The 18523-nt window shown below is 36.3% G+C and overlaps 5 protein-coding genes, 1 non-coding gene and 1 pseudogene across 6 annotated transcripts; 2 read left to right on the top strand and 5 right to left on the bottom strand.

The window, feature by feature from the left end:
• Positions 1-2761: 2761 nt before the first annotated feature.
• LOC103866277 (transcription factor CPC) lies at positions 2762-3973 on the bottom strand. Its single transcript, XM_009144169.3, has 3 exons — positions 3739-3973; positions 3563-3650; positions 2762-3131 (listed from the first exon to the last, which is right to left on the bottom strand). Exons 1-3 carry the CDS (start codon positions 3788-3790, stop codon positions 3014-3016), a joined length of 258 nt encoding a protein of 85 aa, XP_009142417.1. The 5' UTR covers positions 3791-3973; the 3' UTR covers positions 2762-3013.
• On the bottom strand, positions 2775-7596 carry LOC103866278 (putative RING-H2 finger protein ATL21B). The gene is made up of 4 exons (XM_033290459.1): positions 6839-7596; positions 3739-6229; positions 3563-3650; positions 2775-3131 (listed from the first exon to the last, which is right to left on the bottom strand). The coding sequence occupies exons 1-2, from the start codon at positions 7509-7511 to the stop codon at positions 5823-5825; spliced, it is 1080 nt and encodes a 359-aa protein (XP_033146350.1). The 5' UTR covers positions 7512-7596; the 3' UTR covers positions 2775-3131; positions 3563-3650; positions 3739-5822.
• On the top strand, positions 3205-3321 carry LOC117133836 (annotated as a pseudogene).
• A 311-nt stretch (positions 7597-7907) lies between the features above and the next one.
• Positions 7908-9678, bottom strand: LOC103866279 (putative RING-H2 finger protein ATL21A). The gene is made up of 2 exons (XM_009144171.3): positions 8838-9678; positions 7908-8498 (listed from the first exon to the last, which is right to left on the bottom strand). Exons 1-2 carry the CDS (start codon positions 9529-9531, stop codon positions 8074-8076), a joined length of 1119 nt encoding a protein of 372 aa, XP_009142419.1. The 5' UTR covers positions 9532-9678; the 3' UTR covers positions 7908-8073.
• A 161-nt stretch (positions 9679-9839) lies between these two features.
• On the top strand, positions 9840-9912 carry TRNAA-CGC. The gene has a single exon. It is a non-coding gene; the product is annotated as a tRNA-Ala (tRNA).
• A 316-nt stretch (positions 9913-10228) lies between these two features.
• LOC103866280 (phosphatidylinositol 4-kinase gamma 4) lies at positions 10229-12157 on the bottom strand. Its single transcript, XM_009144172.3, has 2 exons — positions 10895-12157; positions 10229-10818 (listed from the first exon to the last, which is right to left on the bottom strand). Exons 1-2 carry the CDS (start codon positions 12155-12157, stop codon positions 10429-10431), a joined length of 1653 nt encoding a protein of 550 aa, XP_009142420.1. The 3' UTR covers positions 10229-10428.
• A 1230-nt stretch (positions 12158-13387) lies between these two features.
• On the bottom strand, positions 13388-15241 carry LOC103866281 (transcription factor ABA-INDUCIBLE bHLH-TYPE). The gene has a single exon (XM_009144173.3). The coding sequence runs from the start codon at positions 15000-15002 to the stop codon at positions 13623-13625; it is 1380 nt and encodes a 459-aa protein (XP_009142421.1). The 5' UTR covers positions 15003-15241; the 3' UTR covers positions 13388-13622.
• Between the last annotated feature and the right edge of the window lie 3282 nt (positions 15242-18523).

Here is an 18523-nt window from a genome sequence, read left to right on the forward strand (position 1 = left end):
TCTCAAGTTGAAGAAGACTTGATGAAGAAACACCTAACTGTTCTGAAAGAAGGTGAAGCTGTGAGCATCAATACTTTCCAGTTGAAGGACTATCTTGGAGAATTTAGGACCAATCCTTATCCTTATAAGATTACATTCTTCAGAACAACTAAGGTCAAAGCAGCTGATGATTTTCTCGAGTATTATCCAGAAAAATATTTTTCAAACTTTGAAGAGATATTATACGGAAAGCTAGACAAAAACATTTTGGTCGGTAAGTTATATTTACAATTTTGAATAATTTCAAAAATATTCTTTTATTTAAATTTGGGATTTATGACAGAGTTTTTTGATATTTTCAGATGTGATTGGTCAAATTGTGAATATTGGACCAATGGAGCAGATAAAAACAAAGGGGAAGGATAACTCAAAGCTTGACAATATTCTACGAGATACAATGTGAGTTTATCGTATGATTCTTAATGTTCATTAGCTGAATTTTTATAATGTAGTATTTTGATAATGGTGAGACTGACTATCAGATTTAAATTATTGTTAGGTTTTTCACGATTTCAAATTAGATTCAAGTATTGTGATGACTGAAAAATATTATTCCTTTCCTATCTTTTGAAAATAAAATGGAAAACCAATCAGATTTATCGTATGATTCTTAATGTTCATTAGCTGAATTTTAGTTTGGCAATTTTTTTTCAGATACATATCAGCATGTGAAGCTACTTGGAGAACTCTTGCTTTTCCTACTCACTATCGGACTACATCAGTAGAAAAACTATCATTCCATCTCCCAGGTCAACAACTGGTTGTTTACAATGAAGATGACCCCGTTGAAGAAGTACTAACCCGAATTTCTGTCGGGAAGTCCAAGTTTGTAGCCTGGATGGAGGCCAATAAGATATATCCAGAATCAAAAAATCTCACTTATGCAGACTTCCCATCGTACTTTGTCTGGCATCTAAAACCAGAATGTGGAAACCAAGGCGGAGGGGTTTTGCAATCGGAAGGATCACTTATGTGCCACCATCTTTAGGTGAAGTGTATTATTTAAGGGTTTTGCTAAAAATAGTCGAAGGTCCAACAAGCTTTGAAGAGATAAAAACAGTAGACGGCTGTTATCTTCCACAACTACTTATTAATTGAAACCTCACATTCCGAAGAAAAAGCTTCTTAGTTCCTCATCTTCCACATCTCTAATAGCCCTCGCGTGCGGTGAAAGTTTCACAACTTCATCCTAATATCCAGACAAACAGGATTCTTTAAATCCAATTCAAACAAACACTAGAGTAATCATAAAAGGGTTAATGCTCAACGGTAGTGGAGTTAGCAAAGCCACGATCAAGTGTAGTAACCCCCATTACAGGACCAGCGAACTGTCTTGCTCCTCCTCCTCCGGTGCTGTCTGTTTTCTCCACCCCTTCGCTGCTTTGTCCTGCTGAAGCTTTAACGCTTCGGGCATTATCACCACCGCTGAATCTTATTCTCAAGCACATTCTTCTCTCCAGCTTTAACGTGCACTTTATACATATAATAATTCTACTTTCATAACAAAATTTATATATATATATATATATATGTTATAAATAAATCATAATTTTACATAATAAAAGTATAAATACTAAAAGAATTTAACTATAACGTGCACTTTATACATATAATACTACTTTCATAAAAAAAATTATATATTTTATAAATAAATAATAATTTTACATAATAAATTATAAATACTAATTAACTTAACTATACCCGCGCATCAGCGCGGGCGGATCACCTAGTACTAAAGTAAATAGAAAGTATAGTGGTTGATTTTGTATCAGCAGCTATAAGTGATTGTGACATCATTGGTGGGATCTAGCAGCAGCTAAAGCAAATTGTTGTATATGAGTGGACTAGCAGTAATGTAATTCATAATAAAAAAACTCATTATGAGTGGACTAACACTAATATTCAGAACATGGCAGGTTGATACTGAGCAAGACTGCCATGAGACATAACTCTATGAAAGAAACTTCAGTTGCAATTGAGACTGGACGTTACTGGCTACTCTCACAACACTTTTCTCTCACTCTATTCTACAAAGCCTTGTGATCGATCACTGTGAAGAATGAATGAGAATTGTGCAAAAATGAATTATCATTATTATTAGCAACAAGAAACCAAACACACACAAAAAGATCAGTGTATTCAAAAGCAGTATTGAGCTTACACTTTGCATGAACTATAAATGTTTCAACTCCGTTCGAGCTTGGGCTATTAATTTGATATTGGGCTCAAGGCCCATAATACTCTTTGGTTCCTTTTTATTACCAAAGTTGTAAATGAAGCATTAATTTGAGTACTTGACCCCATATATAATTTTTGCTATCAATTAAATGATCTTGTATGATATTCTCTCTTTTTACAAAAAATATATTTGAAAGATAAAAGGATGAATTTCTGTTTTTTTTTTTTCAAATGTTCACACGAATAATTGCATATTTATAAGCATTCTCATCTTTTATCAATTCAAAAAATGACGAAGTAAATAAATAATAAACCTTATATTATAATCACTCGCCTCACCTTTCAATCATAGTTTGATTTAGATCAATTTTCTTATGGTTTCCACTGTATTCTATTTTGTCTTCAAACTATAAAGCCATCCATTGTAAAAAAAAAAAAGAAGTTTTTCGGATTAATAAATTTAAAATTTATTCAATTTTTTTATAATCATTCTTTATTAATTGTCATCAAGTACAGTCAAACTTCATTGGGGATTAAAAGCCAATAATCTCCATCCATCGGCAAAATTATACTCAATCTAAACCTGAAATTACACTCATAATCTAGAGTCTCATAATCTATGCTTAATGCCAGAAGAACATTACATTTCACCAACTAAAATGCTACGACCTTAACCAGTCCTGTTTTTATATATATAGATAATTATACATCCTAAAATAGTAACTCAAAAAGGACAACTACTACTTCTCATTTGTTTCTTGTCTTGTGAATTAAGGAGAGGAAAATGCATTAAAAATCATTTCCTAACAAATTCTCTTCGTTTGCTGGCAAAAACGAATCCGTGTTTCATAAGCCAATATCTTTCAATTTCTTCCGGTGTCCGTCCCGGTATCCTTCCGGCTATCAATTCCCACCTATGAACCACATACCATATTAGATTCTAAATCGTCAAATACTATATTTTATGTAAATAGCTTTTTAAAATAATTTAACTTAAACAATCTGCTGAATAAATAACTTTCAAGTAAAATCAAGAAATAGAAGATTAGCATGGCCGTTGCGCAAGGATTACACGCACAAATTCGAGAAATGGTCCAATTTTTTTTTCCAGTCAAAAAAGTAAAATCAAGAACAAACTGGATCAGCGAGATCAGGCTGAACATAGTCATTGACAGCTCGGTTCCAATAATAAGCAATAAAATACATAAAAACGACCGACTTATGAGATAAATCAAAAGCCATAGTATATTCTTTTAAAAAAATCAGATTAAACTAAAGATGGAAACAGACAAAACAAAAGCGAAAAACAGATCAAGATGGATCGAGGGTGAGAGTGTGTGTTTACCTGTCTCCAACGAGTTTATACATACGAGAAATGAGATCTTCTTCTTCCTCCGACATCTTCACAGTTTCCCACTCGATGCTACTCACTTCTGCTAACGATCAAAACTCAAGACTCCATCCATAGAAACGAAAAGAGGTTGATAGATAGATAGATAGCTATAGAGAGTGAGATCTCACCTTCGGAACATGACGCTTTGGCCTTGCTCTGTTTCCTGCGACGTCTATCCATTTTACAGTCTTGTCGGAACAAAAAGAATAAAACAGTTTGTGGTCTTCGACACGAGCACAAAGAGAAGAAATCTCGAGAAATAAGGAGATGTTTTTAACAGCTTTGTTTTTGTTGTTCCTATAAAGAAAGAGTGAGAGAAAGATAGGGGCTCGAAGAAGAAAAGAAAATCAAACAGATTATTTTATAACTGCGCGTGTCTGATTAATTCCTACAATAATTTACTTATTAATATTATCTCACTCAATTATTAAATATAACTAGTAATGTATCAACTCGATGTACAGACAGCGAATCTGTAGGCTTGTAGTACACACTGTACTGTTGTGCTTCAACGGCCTGGTTCATCAGGAGGAAGAACGACAGATACAACCATAACTACTTAATTTAATAACATCTTTAAACCTTTGACTTGCGGTTGTAAATTTCCCTATAGTTAACAGACCGTTGGATGAAGGAAGGAGCTTCCTCGTTGTTTGACCTTGGAAAATACGACTATGCCCCTACAGTATGCTGTAATATGTACAACTTATATCGCTAAATTGAAATATTTTCTTTTATATAAATGCATAAAAAAACAGTCGTCAAATCTGTACTAAGAGATTTATTAAATTAAAAATATAACAATACAATAATAACACTAGTGATTCCTTTTTCTTTGCAAGAAAATCTCAAACATTTCCATTTGAAAGTTTGTTATAAGAGAGAAAGGTTGGTAGAGAAAACACCAAAAAAAATAATAGGAGTAATATTATAATCAAACGAGAGAGTGAAAGGAAGACTAGAGAGGAGTATAGTTAGTTCGTGATAACAAATCTCTATGTATATTCCTTTGGTCTGATAATAATGTTGTGAAAAGTGGGCACAGCACCGTATGGTTGTGCGTCTTGTGGTCCGATGTGGTCCGGTAACCTACTTATTTTGCTAATTAAATTTACTTATATTGATTATGAATATGCTTTAACCGCATCTCGAGACCGGTTTAGGTATATATTTCAAGGGTTTATCTCTGTAATATTATGTCACATTTGGAAATAGACCAAATGAAGTGAGATGAAGAGCAAAGATTGAGAAGCACATTTGTTTCTATATAAAGCTTTGACTCGATAAAGGCATGATTCAGACAAGTACCCTACAACAAATATTTATTACATGCGGTTGTAAAGAAAATGGTATTTAATCAACCAAAAAGACTATTGAAATATATATGAGCTAACATTCTCTTTTTCAAGATATGAACTATGAAGTGCGACGATGAAACAAGTATATAAGACGAATGATTAATAAATAGCTGCTCTATTCAAAATGTTGGAAGACGTTTATAATAAAATTGAAACGTTTGACTTGAATAACCAAAATTTGCATGAATAACTCGATTAAGAAAAACTAATAGATAAATTGACTAGTATAGGTTTCTCATAAACATATGAAAGTGGAATATGTGTTTTCTCAAATAAGAAACTATCTATCTTTTCTTCCACTTACTTTTAAACTATTTTTTATTTTAATTGTGAGATATTATAGAAGATTTGTGGTTCAATAGAGTGATAATCTCTGATTCTTTTGTTCGTAAATTTGCTGTCATTGCACATCGTTAGTTCTGATATTCATAGGGTTTGTGGCTGGGGTTAGTGCATGCCTGAAAAGAAAATTTTCCATACGGATTACGGACATAAACCATGTGCATTTTAAGCCATGAATCGATTAATCTGGTGCAGACATGCTCACATTCTTATATGCACTGGAAAACAACGGTTACTCGGATAAGAAAATGTGACAAAATCAAAACGATATCAATTAATTAAATCTTTAATCATAACATACGTCCTCACTTCATAGAAACATTTAATATGTTTATCAAAACCAGTGGCATTCCTTGTAAGGCTAAGACACTTCTTATTCACACAAGCACCTGTTAGGATCCAAACATCTAAAGTATTATGAATGTTACCAACACTATATAATACAAATGATCATGAGGTTATTATACTCATTCTCCAATCAGTTTTATACTGCAAGTCCATTATTCTTTCTTTCACTTGCGCGAGTTCCGACAAAGAGGGCATGAACCATGAATCTTGAGCCACACATCAATACATTCCACGTGGAAGCAATGGTCACACTCCGGCATGAACCGTATGGTTTCTTTGCTCGCATATTCCGATAAACAAATCGGACATATAATACCATTAGTTCCTGGAAGCCTTCTACTTTGTCCCAACTCAACTTTCTTGTACGTTTCTATTGTAGACTGGTCAAGACCCCTCACCGCCGCCATAACCTCTCTTGGTTGCTGCCATACCGTTGCTGCTGCTGCAATAGCCGAATGTCCTCGTCTTGGGGAATTGTAGACGCGGATAGCAATACAAGTTCCAAAGAGGGTGACTGCTCCGATTATGGAGAAACTTATAATTACGGTTAGCACTCCACTACTCAAGTGACCTGCCAAATAATGTTCTACGAGTCATTTTAAGACAGTTAATATAAAGTGGTTGATTAGGGTTTCCGTTTAAGTTTTTTTTTTCGGGGAATAAGAGGTACAGTTTTAGATTGAAACTGAATTTAATATGAGTATGTACATATATATTTTTTCATCTGATATCCATGTCGATTCATTTTTGATCATGAGAATATCAGTATAAACTGTAAACATATAAATTAAACATCTTTAAAAACAAATTCCACTGCCAGTGTCAATAAGGTTTTGGTCGGAATACGACATTTGACTTTAGCGTGTTGAATGATAAAATGAGAACACTTCCGTAGTTGAGGTGAAATCTTGGATTGAATAATATAATGTATATATGTTTAAAGACAATTAAATAATGATTAGCCAATTCCTCATTGTCAATTTTTAAGTGCTACTATGATATTCCTCTACTTTCTTAATATGTAATGTATTACTTGAAATTAAAGCCTATCCAGACCTAAAGATGTACATAGCGTTGAACCTTTCACCAAAACAGGTAGCATCTTCTACATACTTTCCATTTATAGAGTTCCCTTGGTTCACAAGTAAAAGAGAAAAACAAGGGAAACAATTGAGTTTACCGGGTTCTTTAGAACCAAAGCATTTGACTTCGAGGGATGACTTTTTCTTGAACCCACATCTCAAGTATTCCATTTCACAACTTCTACAATTTGGTGAGAGCCATTCAAGCATGAGGCTTTCATTGCCGACGTAACTCAAGAATTCTATTTCTCCAAACGGTGATGGGACATGTAATCTCTTCACGATCTGACAAGAAGGAAACATAATCTCTACAAAAGCATAATTAGTCGTGACATAGAAGGATGAGGTAGAATTGCTTAAGCAAGGAATGGACCGATATGAAAAGGGCAAGACGACATCATTAGGACAAGAAAAGAACGTGTAGAAGATACTGAAGCGACTAGAGAAAGGAGATCCTGACATGTTGAACGTTAAAAGCCGTTTAGCCAAACAGTTTTCGGGGTCACTGATATAAATTTGTTGCTTGTAATAGTCGATATTACGGACAAGAAATGTTCCAGACATTGGAAGTTCTAGGACGGTCTTATTGAGATCGGTGCAGTGGAGATTGAATCCTGCATGGTCACATAAAGGGAAACGGATGGGGGCTTCTAAGGGTCCGCATCTATGTGGTATATAAAAAGAAGATGAACATTTTTTAGAGGCGTGTCGGAGAGGGAAGAGGAAGATAAGGAAGAAACCTAAAGGGAATAGGTGTTTTGAGGATATCATAATGTTGTTCGCGCGGTACCAAGGGAGAAGTGATTACTAGTTTATATTAAAGCACAAATGTATTAACGAGTTTAACCAGTCTCATTAGTTACGTAATAAGAGGAAAGTCAGAAAAATCTTTGTTTTTAGAAGAAAAGTCAAAGGAAGCATATATGTTCTTTCAAGAGTTCTATTGATTAAAACAAAGGAGTTATATGATTATCGGTGATTTTGGGGGGTATTTTTCCAAATTGTTAAATATAATGAATTTGTTAAATAAAAAATAACAAAATCAGTTGATTGGATCAAATCTATTAATGTCATCTCTTGTAATTTTTTTCTTTGCATTGGTAAATATATTTATTCTTTGTAGTACATTTTTCTTTCACCATTGTTATTTACATTACGTAAACAAGCTTTAACTGAAATGCATGGAGATAAAGTACAGTGTTGAAAGTCTCACAAACATAATAGCTAGCAATTATATCCATTACAACCTTTAAAAAAAAAACTATAATACTCCATCAGTTCAACTTCAATCTTGTATCCTTGTACAAGATATAAAAAGGTTTTTGTTCAATTTTCAGACAGCTTCACGCACTGGAGAAGGCGAATTCCGACAAAGAGGACACGAACCATGAAGCTTAAGCCACGCATCTATACATTCAATGTGGAAGCAATGTTCACATTCCGGTATGCACCGCACGGTCTCTTTGCTCGCATACTCAGATAAACAAATGGGACACACAATATCATTAACTCCAGGTAATCTTCTACTCTCTCCTAGCTCCACTTTCTTGTAAGATTCTATTGTAGACTCGTCAAGACCCGCCCTGACTATAACTTCGTTTGGTTGAGCTGCAGCGATAGCCACGTTCCGTCGTCTCCGGGAAGTGAATCTATCGGAGGTGCAAACTCCGATAGCGATACAAGTAGCAAAGATTATGATCGGTCCGAAAATGGCCAGGCTTATAATTTTAAGCACTTGTACTCCCGTGTTGTTATGCCCTGCCAAATCACGTTTTCAAAAGGTCAATAATCAACCAAACTTAGCTATCTCCGTTTCGTATATATAATAATATTTTGTAAACGGACTACGACATTATAACGTGTGATGTAACAAGACTGGATGTGATCTTTTGAAAAAATGTAAATTAATCAATAGTCAATGGCTCGAAAATGTCAAATGTAATGCTTACTCTATATTATTTTTGTTTAATGAGTGGATAATTATTTGGAAAACCTAAGAAAAAAAACCAATGATAATTTGGATTTGAAGTCTTCCACAAACACAACTTATTCATAATTTGTTACAATTAATGGTGTTATAAGAAGAGTAATTCGTACCGGATTTTTCAAAAGGGAAGCATTTGACTTGAAGAGAAGCATTGCTTATGAATCCACATCTCAAATGATTTCTCTCACAGTTGCTACAACTTGGAGAATCCCATTTTAGCCAAAGATCTTGATTGTTGACATTAGTTGAGAATCTTGATTTCTCAGTAACAACCGGTCGAGAAACTGGAACATCTAATGTCTTGACAATCTGACAAGAAGGCAGCATAGATTTGGCGATATCTAAACTAGTTGTAGCCAAGAAGGAGCTCGTGGAGTTGCCTAGACATGGGATGGAGTCAAACCCGGACGACTTAACAACCTCATTAGGACAGGTCAAGAACGTGTATTTGGCAAGGTAAAGAGCAGAGAAAGGAGAACCCGAAACGTCAAAGGTCAGAAGCTTTCTTGCCAAGCAAGCCTCAGGGTCATAGAGACGAATATGCTGGCTTCTATAGTCGATCTCTCGGACAAGAAATGTTCCGGACTTGGGAAGGTTGAGAGCTGTGTTTTGACTATTGGTGCAGTGGAGATCGAACCCTGGGTGGCCACAGAAGTCAGGCTGGTTCGGCTCTAGCCAGAAAGGGAAGCGGGCATGGATATCTTGAAGACCACATGAGGAAGAAGAACAATCTTTTGGGTGAGAAGCACGTAAGAGAGGAAAGATGAGGAAGAGGACAAAGAAGAGTTGGTTTGAGAAAGTCATAATGTGGTTTTGGTATCAAGGTAGGGACATAGAGACTTGTTATTACAACTTAACATCAATAGTCAGAGAGATCTATCATTCTAAGATAAATTTAAATATTGTCTTGGTTCGACTAAAGAATATTATAGTCGTAGGATCTAGAGAAGGATCGTAGTTGTATTCTCTTCCGATGATGCTCGCTAAAAAACAAATGTGAATGGAGACATGTTTAGGAAAGACTAAAAACCCTGTAAATATTCAAATGAGAACCTTGATTAACGCTATACAATATAAAATCTTAATAACTAAAGAGCCTATACAAACATCGAGGGGGTGTAGCTCATATGGTAGAGCGCTCGCTTCGCATGCGAGAGGTACGGGGTTCGATTCCCCGCACCTCCATTTTTTTTTACACGAGCCGAGGTACTTGCTTGCAGTTGCATGGACCAATCCTTAGTTCCTTACTAAACCATTTGTGAAACTCTTCCATTGCATAACCAAGTGACAAAGTTATTATAACTTCGGTTAGTCCTGAATTTTATTTTCATGAATAGCAATAAAACGATGCTCTGTGAACTAAAGAACAAACTCTGTCAACAAGCTACCTTTGCGCTTTTTTCTTCTGATTATCTCGTCAATTTGCGTTTCTGATGACCATAATCACAGACATGCATCGTTCTCTACAGAAACTGTTCAAAAAATAACAACTAAAAGCAAAAATCTACTGTAATACTGAAATTGTCATTACCAGAAAGTATGTCACAGAGAAACCAACAACACAAATTGCACATGTCCAAACGACATAATTTTTTTTTTTTTTAAAGAGTTGATAAACAAAAGCCAACAGGTATTATTATATAGAGTTTTTATGTACCGTAGTTCCAAGTTAAGAGTAACGATTCATACAAGGAACCAATTCTAGTGTTCCTGAGAGCGAACCACTTCGTCAAGATGGTAATCCATCACATCAGACAATGCTTCGAGGAATGCAGCCTCGCTCGTCCCGGGAAGCACAGCTTCTTGAGCTTCCTCTACCATCTCCTCCACTAGAGATTTCTTGCTCAGAGTCTCTCTGCACATCATGTTCCCAATCTCAAACGCTGTCAATCCTCTCTCTGCTCCTTTCTTCAGAAGCATCGTTGAGATTCTGAGTGTTCTAGCAGTTTTCAACGGCATTTTCCATCCATGGAACTTCAGGAGGTTGATATCTTCCTCGGCGTTTAGTGATCTTATGTAGTCTAGTGTCTCCCGAGAGTATGGCTTCCTGGCTTGTGACCAGTACAGCCACTCGAACGTGCAATCCTCAAACTGTTGAACAAACAAAGAATCAGTTTCAGACAATTAGACAAAACAAAAATCTAAGAAGAGAGAGCATAGTACTTACGCTTTCAGGCAAGCAGTAACCATGATCAATGGGAACCAGAACAATCTTCCCTTCCTTGTCCTTGCTCATTAAAATGTTACCACCATGCCTATCTGCGTTAGCCAGTCTAATATCCAGCACAGAGATCTTGTGAACCTCCTCCACAGGAAACGAAGCTGGACCCATATCTTCACAACTGCCATCATTCTCAGTAAACATCTGAAGCGATCCAATCTTCGTCTTAACCCCTTTGGGATGGTTAAAACCCGGATGCAAACATTCAACCATAGTAGTGGGAGGCACACCGGCAAAACCTCCCTCTTCGCCACTTTTGGGATGATCCAATAAATAAGCAGCAACTTCCCTGAACGCACCTTCTCCAACCTTCGTTCCTTTCTTCAAACCTTCTCCGTTTGGCGAAAGCGGTAGCCCGTGAGGATTGTTTTCAGCTGTTGGCTCCTCATCTATAGGCTTAAACACACCAACATACTTGTTCCCCGACGAAGCCTGCATGAAGTAAGCTCCTCCTGTTCCCTCTCTTGACCTCACAGGAGGATTCCCACTTCTCAACCCATCAGAAGCAGAGCTAACCATATCTTTAACCACTAGAGATAACTTCGCTTTAGGATTAACAACCAGAGGCTCCAAAGAAAACTCCTTCCTCTGCGGCACAACACTCGCTTGCGGAGCAACAATAGACAACTCAAAGCTCTTATCAACAGGCTTAGCACGAACCTTAGCAGATCTCCTCAAAACCAAATGCAAAACAGAGTCCCCATTCCGACAAATATCATCAATAACACTCTGGTCCTCAAGCCTCTCCCCTTCGTAGAGTATCTCAGAATCAACAAAGTCTCCACCTTTCCGCTTCGAAACCTGCTTCTTCACATACCCAATGTTCCTCCCTCTCTCCACGTGAAACCTACAGTGCTTCCCGCACGCGGTCTTCACATCGAGCACCTGGAGATCAGAGACCTTCACAACCAAATGAAGCACGTTCCCTTCGCTGACGCCGTACTCACGCATGTTGGAGCCGCTCCTCGCGAGCTCCCTCCCTCCAAACACAAGCTTCTGGTTCCTCACAACAAACCCACGATAGGACTGGATCCGAAGCTTGACGGATTCGATCGAATCGGACTCGAGGACTCGCATGGGGATCACGGATCCAGGGAGGGTTAGGTAGACGAGGATGGTCTCTTCGGGAAGCGAATCGGCGCGAGCGAGAGGCATTAGAAGAGGAGGCTCGTTACGAACCGGGCTTAGAGTCACACCAGCTGATGACATCTTTCGAGAAACCTAACGAACTTTTCAAACGGCAAAAAAAGAAATATACACAGCGAAACCGCGAGAAAATCCCTAAATTCCCAAATCGATCATCTTCCGTAAACCCTAGAAATTCAAATTCCCAAATGTAGGAGCGAAACGACGGCGTATCGTTGTTACAAGAGAGCGGATTCTTACCAGAAGGAAAGAACCAAAGAGGGGAAGGGGGCAGGGGGTGAGGATTTAAGGAGGATCTAATTATAGATTAGGGGTTGAATCAATGGCGTTCGCAGCTCGAGAAAACAGGAAGGAGACTTTAGGAAAGAGATGAGAGAGGTTTCTCGGAAAGGGTAAGAGAAGAGAATGACACGTGTCGGTGTTTGATTTGTTTGGGTGACGCGTTTAAGGAGAGTTTGGTTCTTTTTTTTGTCAAAGGTGACGACGGTCCACGTTTGATACACCGTTTTATGATAATGATTGGTATAAAGCTTAGTTGATCCGGTTTTGGGAGGGTTTTATATGGAGTTTAATTCAGTGAACCTGTTGATAAATGGAAATGTTTTTCGTATGGGCCTTAAGGTTTACATTTAGGCCTTTTATTAAGGCAATTCTCTGATGTTAGTTTTGTACTGTTTACCCATTCTTCCATCTCTTAGTTTCCATCTGTCTATGCCAGACTTGGGCATTGTTAAAATTACAAAGACAAGAGCTGGGAAAACTCCTCTTTATTACACTCAAAGCTTAACAGAGAGTTCCCCTTTCAGGAATGCGATGATGTAATATTAACAAACAGAACAAATGAAATGGTGGGGATGCGACCAATTTTTTTACATAAAATAGATCATGGTCCGGCGGAGCCAACCCTTTGGCATATTGTGGATTTTATAAACGTAAAATTGTTTTACTTGTTTTTAAGAAAAAAACTGTGAAAATATTGCAAAAATAGCTTATTGACCCTTGTAAAATTTGTAAATTATGAGTTTGACCCTCCTAAGAAGTTTAGCTGGCTCCGCCAAGTTTAGATTGTTAGAGTGACTGAGATAGTGATTAGTATATAGGTTTACTTATAAGACTGGTTTGTTAACGAGTTAGATTATTAATACACTACAAATCATCTCCATTACATACTATGGTAGTACATAGTAAGGAATTATGAAATGGCAAAAATATTGGACAAACCAATGCCATTATAATGTACATAGACAAAACATAAGATATTTTACCACTGACATAGTCACATACAATTCAAAGTAGGAAAAAGTCAAAATATATTTCATACTGTATTGATTTTATCAATTACAAAAATATTCCCAAATGTGCGAGTTAATGACTTGACACATATGTATGCATAATAATGTTAGCAAATATAATGAAATCTGGATTCCTTTAGATCTAAGAAAGAGAACAAAGAAAAAAAAGATTTATCTATGTCTAAGTTGAACCTCTACACTGAACATGAGAAGAAGCTTTCACTTGAAGGTGAAAGCTACAAATCACCAGAAACCTGTGAACTATGAGATGGTACTAATGGCTGCTGCGGGTAAGCCGCTGCTGCTGCTATAAGCTTCTCTCTCGTCAACGGATCCGACCCGTTACTAGACCTCACTACAAAAGTGTGAAACACTGTCTCTTCAGCAGATGAGAGCTTAGACTCCATTACACTAACCTCTGAGTTCCTCATTGCTTGTACAATTCTCGAAACTGGATGTGTCTCCAACGGTGAGATCACTCTCACAACAACCTCTTCCTCCACAGCTTGAATCTCAACTTCTGTACTCTCTCTTCTCACTCCTTCAGCTTCAATGATCTTCACTCTCTCTTGAAGCTCTTTAATGTAAGAGATCGCGTCTTCCAGAAGAGAAGCTTTGTCCATCTTAGAGATGTTCGGAACAACAGCTCGCAACGCGTAGAATCTCTGGTTCAGCTTCTCCCGTCTCTGCCTCTCAGCTTCCACGTGGTTTAACGGCTCTTCTCTTCCGTTCGCAGGCTTCCTCCCTCGCTTTTTCGGTCTCTTCTCCTCCACAACACAACCTCCTCCTCCTCCTCCAACTGCTAATAAGCTCACTGGTCTATTCTCATTACAAGAATCTGACTTCCTCAACTGATTATTTGTAGATGATCCAACCACATTCAGTTCCTGTCCAAACAGCTTGTGAACTACCAAAGGCGGCTCAGCTCTCCTCGTGAACAAACTCTGAACAGATTTAACCAACTCAAGATTCTCAGGCAAAGACCAAACGGAACCAAGCTCAACAACGCCAACTTCAGTATTCACCATAACAACCGTCCTAATACCAGCCGACCTCGCCATAAAAGACCTGAAACAATAATCATCACCCGAGTCAACCCACCACACGTGTCTCCCCGAAGCAAAGCACTTCCCAGGCCCACCTTCACCGTGATTAAAGAAGAAATACATCGAAGCCAAGAAGAAAGTCTCTGTAGCAGTAACTCTCTCCAAGCTCAAAGCGTAATTGTCTTCGTCGGATTCGCCAAACACTCTCTGAAGGTTCTGCAGCACTCTCTTCCTCATCTCTTCTTCCTCTAGGGTGCTGCTGGGGCAGTTACAAACGCTGGATTCCTCTTCCTTAGGCTCGCGGCAGCACCCGTCTCCCCAGCCTAGGACTCGGTGTCCGGATCTAGACACGGTCTGCTGCCAAAGGATGGCGTAGTTCCAGCTGAAATTCTCAGAGTTTGGCCACTCTACTAAACTAGAAAGCTTCTTGTTGAGGCTATCGTCGGTTTCCATTAATAGAAAGAGATTCTGATTCGAAGATGAGATTGTTTTGAGAAAATCGGAAGCTGAGTTTCCTAAAATGGCATTAGCCATGGATGTCTCTTCTTCATCCCATCCTAAATCATTCATCTTCTTCCTCTATTTACACAACCAAATCCAAAAAAAAAAACAAACCTTTCTTTTACAGGACCAGTGATGCTTGGAACCATGTAAAAACGAGAACTTTAACGAGAGGAAGTGGTGAAAGTTTCGATTTTTAAAGCAGAAATGGAGAATTGAATTGGTTTTGAAACCAGAAAAGGTATGAAAATGAACAAAGAGGTTTTGAAGAAGATATAGTTTGAGTTTGAGAGGAGAGGAGTGTGGGGTAAAGTTCGTATGAATGCTCTTTTTTTTAAAAACCGAACCATGGTTACTTACTTATGCATGTACTAGAGTTTGCTTATGAAACCGTGGTTGAGTTTTCTCCAAGGTTTAGAATCCCGATTAATGTGTGAACTAAACAAACCTACATTCTCTGATTTTAAGATTAATGACTTTGTTTGTTTGTTTCCGGATAAAGATGAAACCATAATCTCTCCTTTTTTTTTTTGCAAATTAATATTTTACTTTAAAATAAATGCAGCTTTATCTTCTTTTGTGATCAAATTACCCTCTTAATCTTGGTTCTGTTTGAATTTGTCTCCGAAAATTCTGATATTTGTATTAAAATATTACTTGTCCCGTTTTCTTCTATAAGTGTCATTTTATTATTTAGATTTTGTTAATTATAAATGCTGTTTATATTTCCAATAGCAAAATATCTAGTTTTTATCTTTATATCTAATTTACTAATTAAACAAAAATAAAATAGAAGCAAAACAGAAAAAAAATATTATTTTCTTAATATGTAGGAAAAAAATCTTAAAAGATACAATTAACAAAACCGAAGCATATAATAGAGTTTTATACCCACGAGTATGTTTTTTTTTTTAAACTTTAAGTTTCATTAACTATGCCATAAGGAATTGCTTACAAGTTGGCATCAGAATTTTAAACTTAATATATACACACAAATGAACTTAATAAGTATAAATCACATTAGATAAAGTATAGATCACATGGCCGAGAGATTTTTAATATGTTATGTACCAAATTGTACTGAATTAATTGTTTATAATATTTTTTCTAAGCCAATAAAAATAAATCACATGCATAAGAAAACAAAAGAAAATTCGACTGAATTGTAGGGGTCTCGTGGGGTGTTGGTTATTTCAGACATCATTATAAACGTGGGTCCATTTAATTGGACTCTTTGTTATTAGCACTTATTAGTTATTACTATCATAAAAAATCTTTTAATTCAGTGTGGACTATTACGTTTTCCTTTATTCTGAAAATTAAGAGAGAAATTTATGTGTCGCATAGGATTTGTGTGAATCTCATGCACAATAGTAACGTTCAACAAAAGGAGTCTCGTTCCGTGAGAGCACATGTGATGAGTTTAACCTACTTTTTTTTCTCTCCTCATGTGTGTGTGTGTGTGTGTGTTGTAACTTTCTAATTGTTTGCTCGACTTAATTTCAAATCAAAACATGTATATTAATTAATACTTGGTTAGTATAACATGTTCTAAAAGTATTATTGATTTATTGCTTGAGTTTATATCGGGTCTAAGTTTTTATAATGAGATATCACTATCCCTACGCTTTTGTATAGGAATGATTTGTTATGATGATGTAAAAAAAAAGAAGAAGAGTGTTTAATGATAATAATTCAAAATACATATCAATAGTGTAATGATTTATAGACATAACTTTGTATGCTTTGTACGGCCTAGTAGATTAGGCCAGCCAATATGATAGCTAACAAAAATATCGTTTGAGATCGTAATTCTACAATTTTAGAGGGGATAACGAATCCACATGCACCAAATTATTTTGTACAAGTCCTCTATGAGGATCACAACGCGTTTCTAACGCTAACGAAGTAAACAGAAGTTTTAAAACGAAGCTATATGTATTTTCATTTGTTTGTAAAAATTTCAAAGTATAACAAAAAAAGGTAGGGTTTACTTACGTATGGCAGAGAGCAAATGGAGGAGAAATGTGGGGTCATGTGGAGACACTCGTGACCGTGGTCTTTATTACAGACGATTACTTCTCATGTCTTACACGCTTTATAAGTTTATATATCAATATGATTTGTCATGCTTCACTTATTTTAGTATTAAAATCTTTTTTTTTCATGCTAAACGCGTTTTATTTTTCGATAAGTTTTGAAAAAAAAATACAAAGCTAGTCTATTTTTGAAATGAAAGTTATTTTTGAATAATGCAGTAACGATTAATATCGTTAAGTTGTTTGTTTAACAGATGATAGTGTGATGCAGTTAGGAACTAATGAATAAAGTCATAAACTATAGGAACTAATGAACTAAAAGAATTGATTGGCTTACGCAACTAATCTTTATCCATCACGCGTTTTTCGTGTGCTTTCAACGGTCCCATGAGATCGACATTTTAACTTTATTTTAAAGTACGGCAAATACATCATGCGCCACGTTCCCCGTTTTTAATCTCGCACGTCCCACGTGTGACAAATGCTAACCCAAGCTTACTCTACGTCGCCCATGGTTTTGGTTTAATTAACAACTTTTTCCTTATTATTCTGCTGCAAAAATAATACGAGAGGGAAAAGATTCGTGTCAATAGTTGATACTTTTTAGCTTTAATCAACACTATTAAAGCTAAAATTAAAATCAAGTACCAGAAACAAAACAAAAAATACAACGTCATTTAATTAAGTATTTAGTTGACTAAGAAACTCATATTTTGCAACAATACTTAGAAGTTAGAACGTGATATCTTCCAGGACCAGTGTCACTTATGTCCCCGATTCATTCGTATTTAGATAAACGAGTTTTCACGTACGCTCACACGCCATAATACAACACGTTTTCTTCTTCTTTTTATATTTTGCGGTTTTGTTTTCTTAAGACAATTTGATTTATTAATTTCAAAACAATTAAGACATCTTAGACTTATTATGGTTTGTATTAAATGCACCGACATACTCGGGAACTAAAAGTCTCACCGACAGAAATTCTTGCCCGACATGAAAGACGTACCAATGCTACTAACTTAACCCAACAAATATCAATGCTCGCGAGGTTTAAAAATCAACGACAATTCTTTTGGCTCGGCCCATTAGTTAAAGGCCTAAAGGAATAAACATAAGCCCAGTTCTCTCTTGGCATATAAATATACCCCTCATATCATTTGGAGTCAGAGGAGCATTATTCATGCAAAACATAGATTTCATTGTTTGGTTTTGAAGTTTTCATTCATGGGGTTGTTGTTGTTTTACCTTGTGTTGTGTTAAGTCCATTCGATATGGAAAACTAGTTTATGTTGGCCTATTAAATGGGCTTGTAGTGATAAGAACCTGGCAGATTCGCTTTAGGATGGCCCATTATTTAATTTAGCAAATTAATATTTGTTAGTATTATAATACGTTTTGGTAATAATTGTTGTATATATGAAGACAAATGCAAATAACCTGCTCCCTTAATCTTGGGTTCCGCGTAATGAAAGAGCCACATCTCTTTTAATTGTTTTTGATTATTATTATTAATATAGTATAATATTGATAATCTTAACTTTTTAATTA

The sequence above is a fragment of the Brassica rapa genome, chromosome A04 (assembly GCF_000309985.2).
Source record: "Brassica rapa cultivar Chiifu-401-42 chromosome A04, CAAS_Brap_v3.01, whole genome shotgun sequence".
NCBI classification, from domain to species: Eukaryota; Viridiplantae; Streptophyta; class Magnoliopsida; order Brassicales; family Brassicaceae; genus Brassica; species Brassica rapa.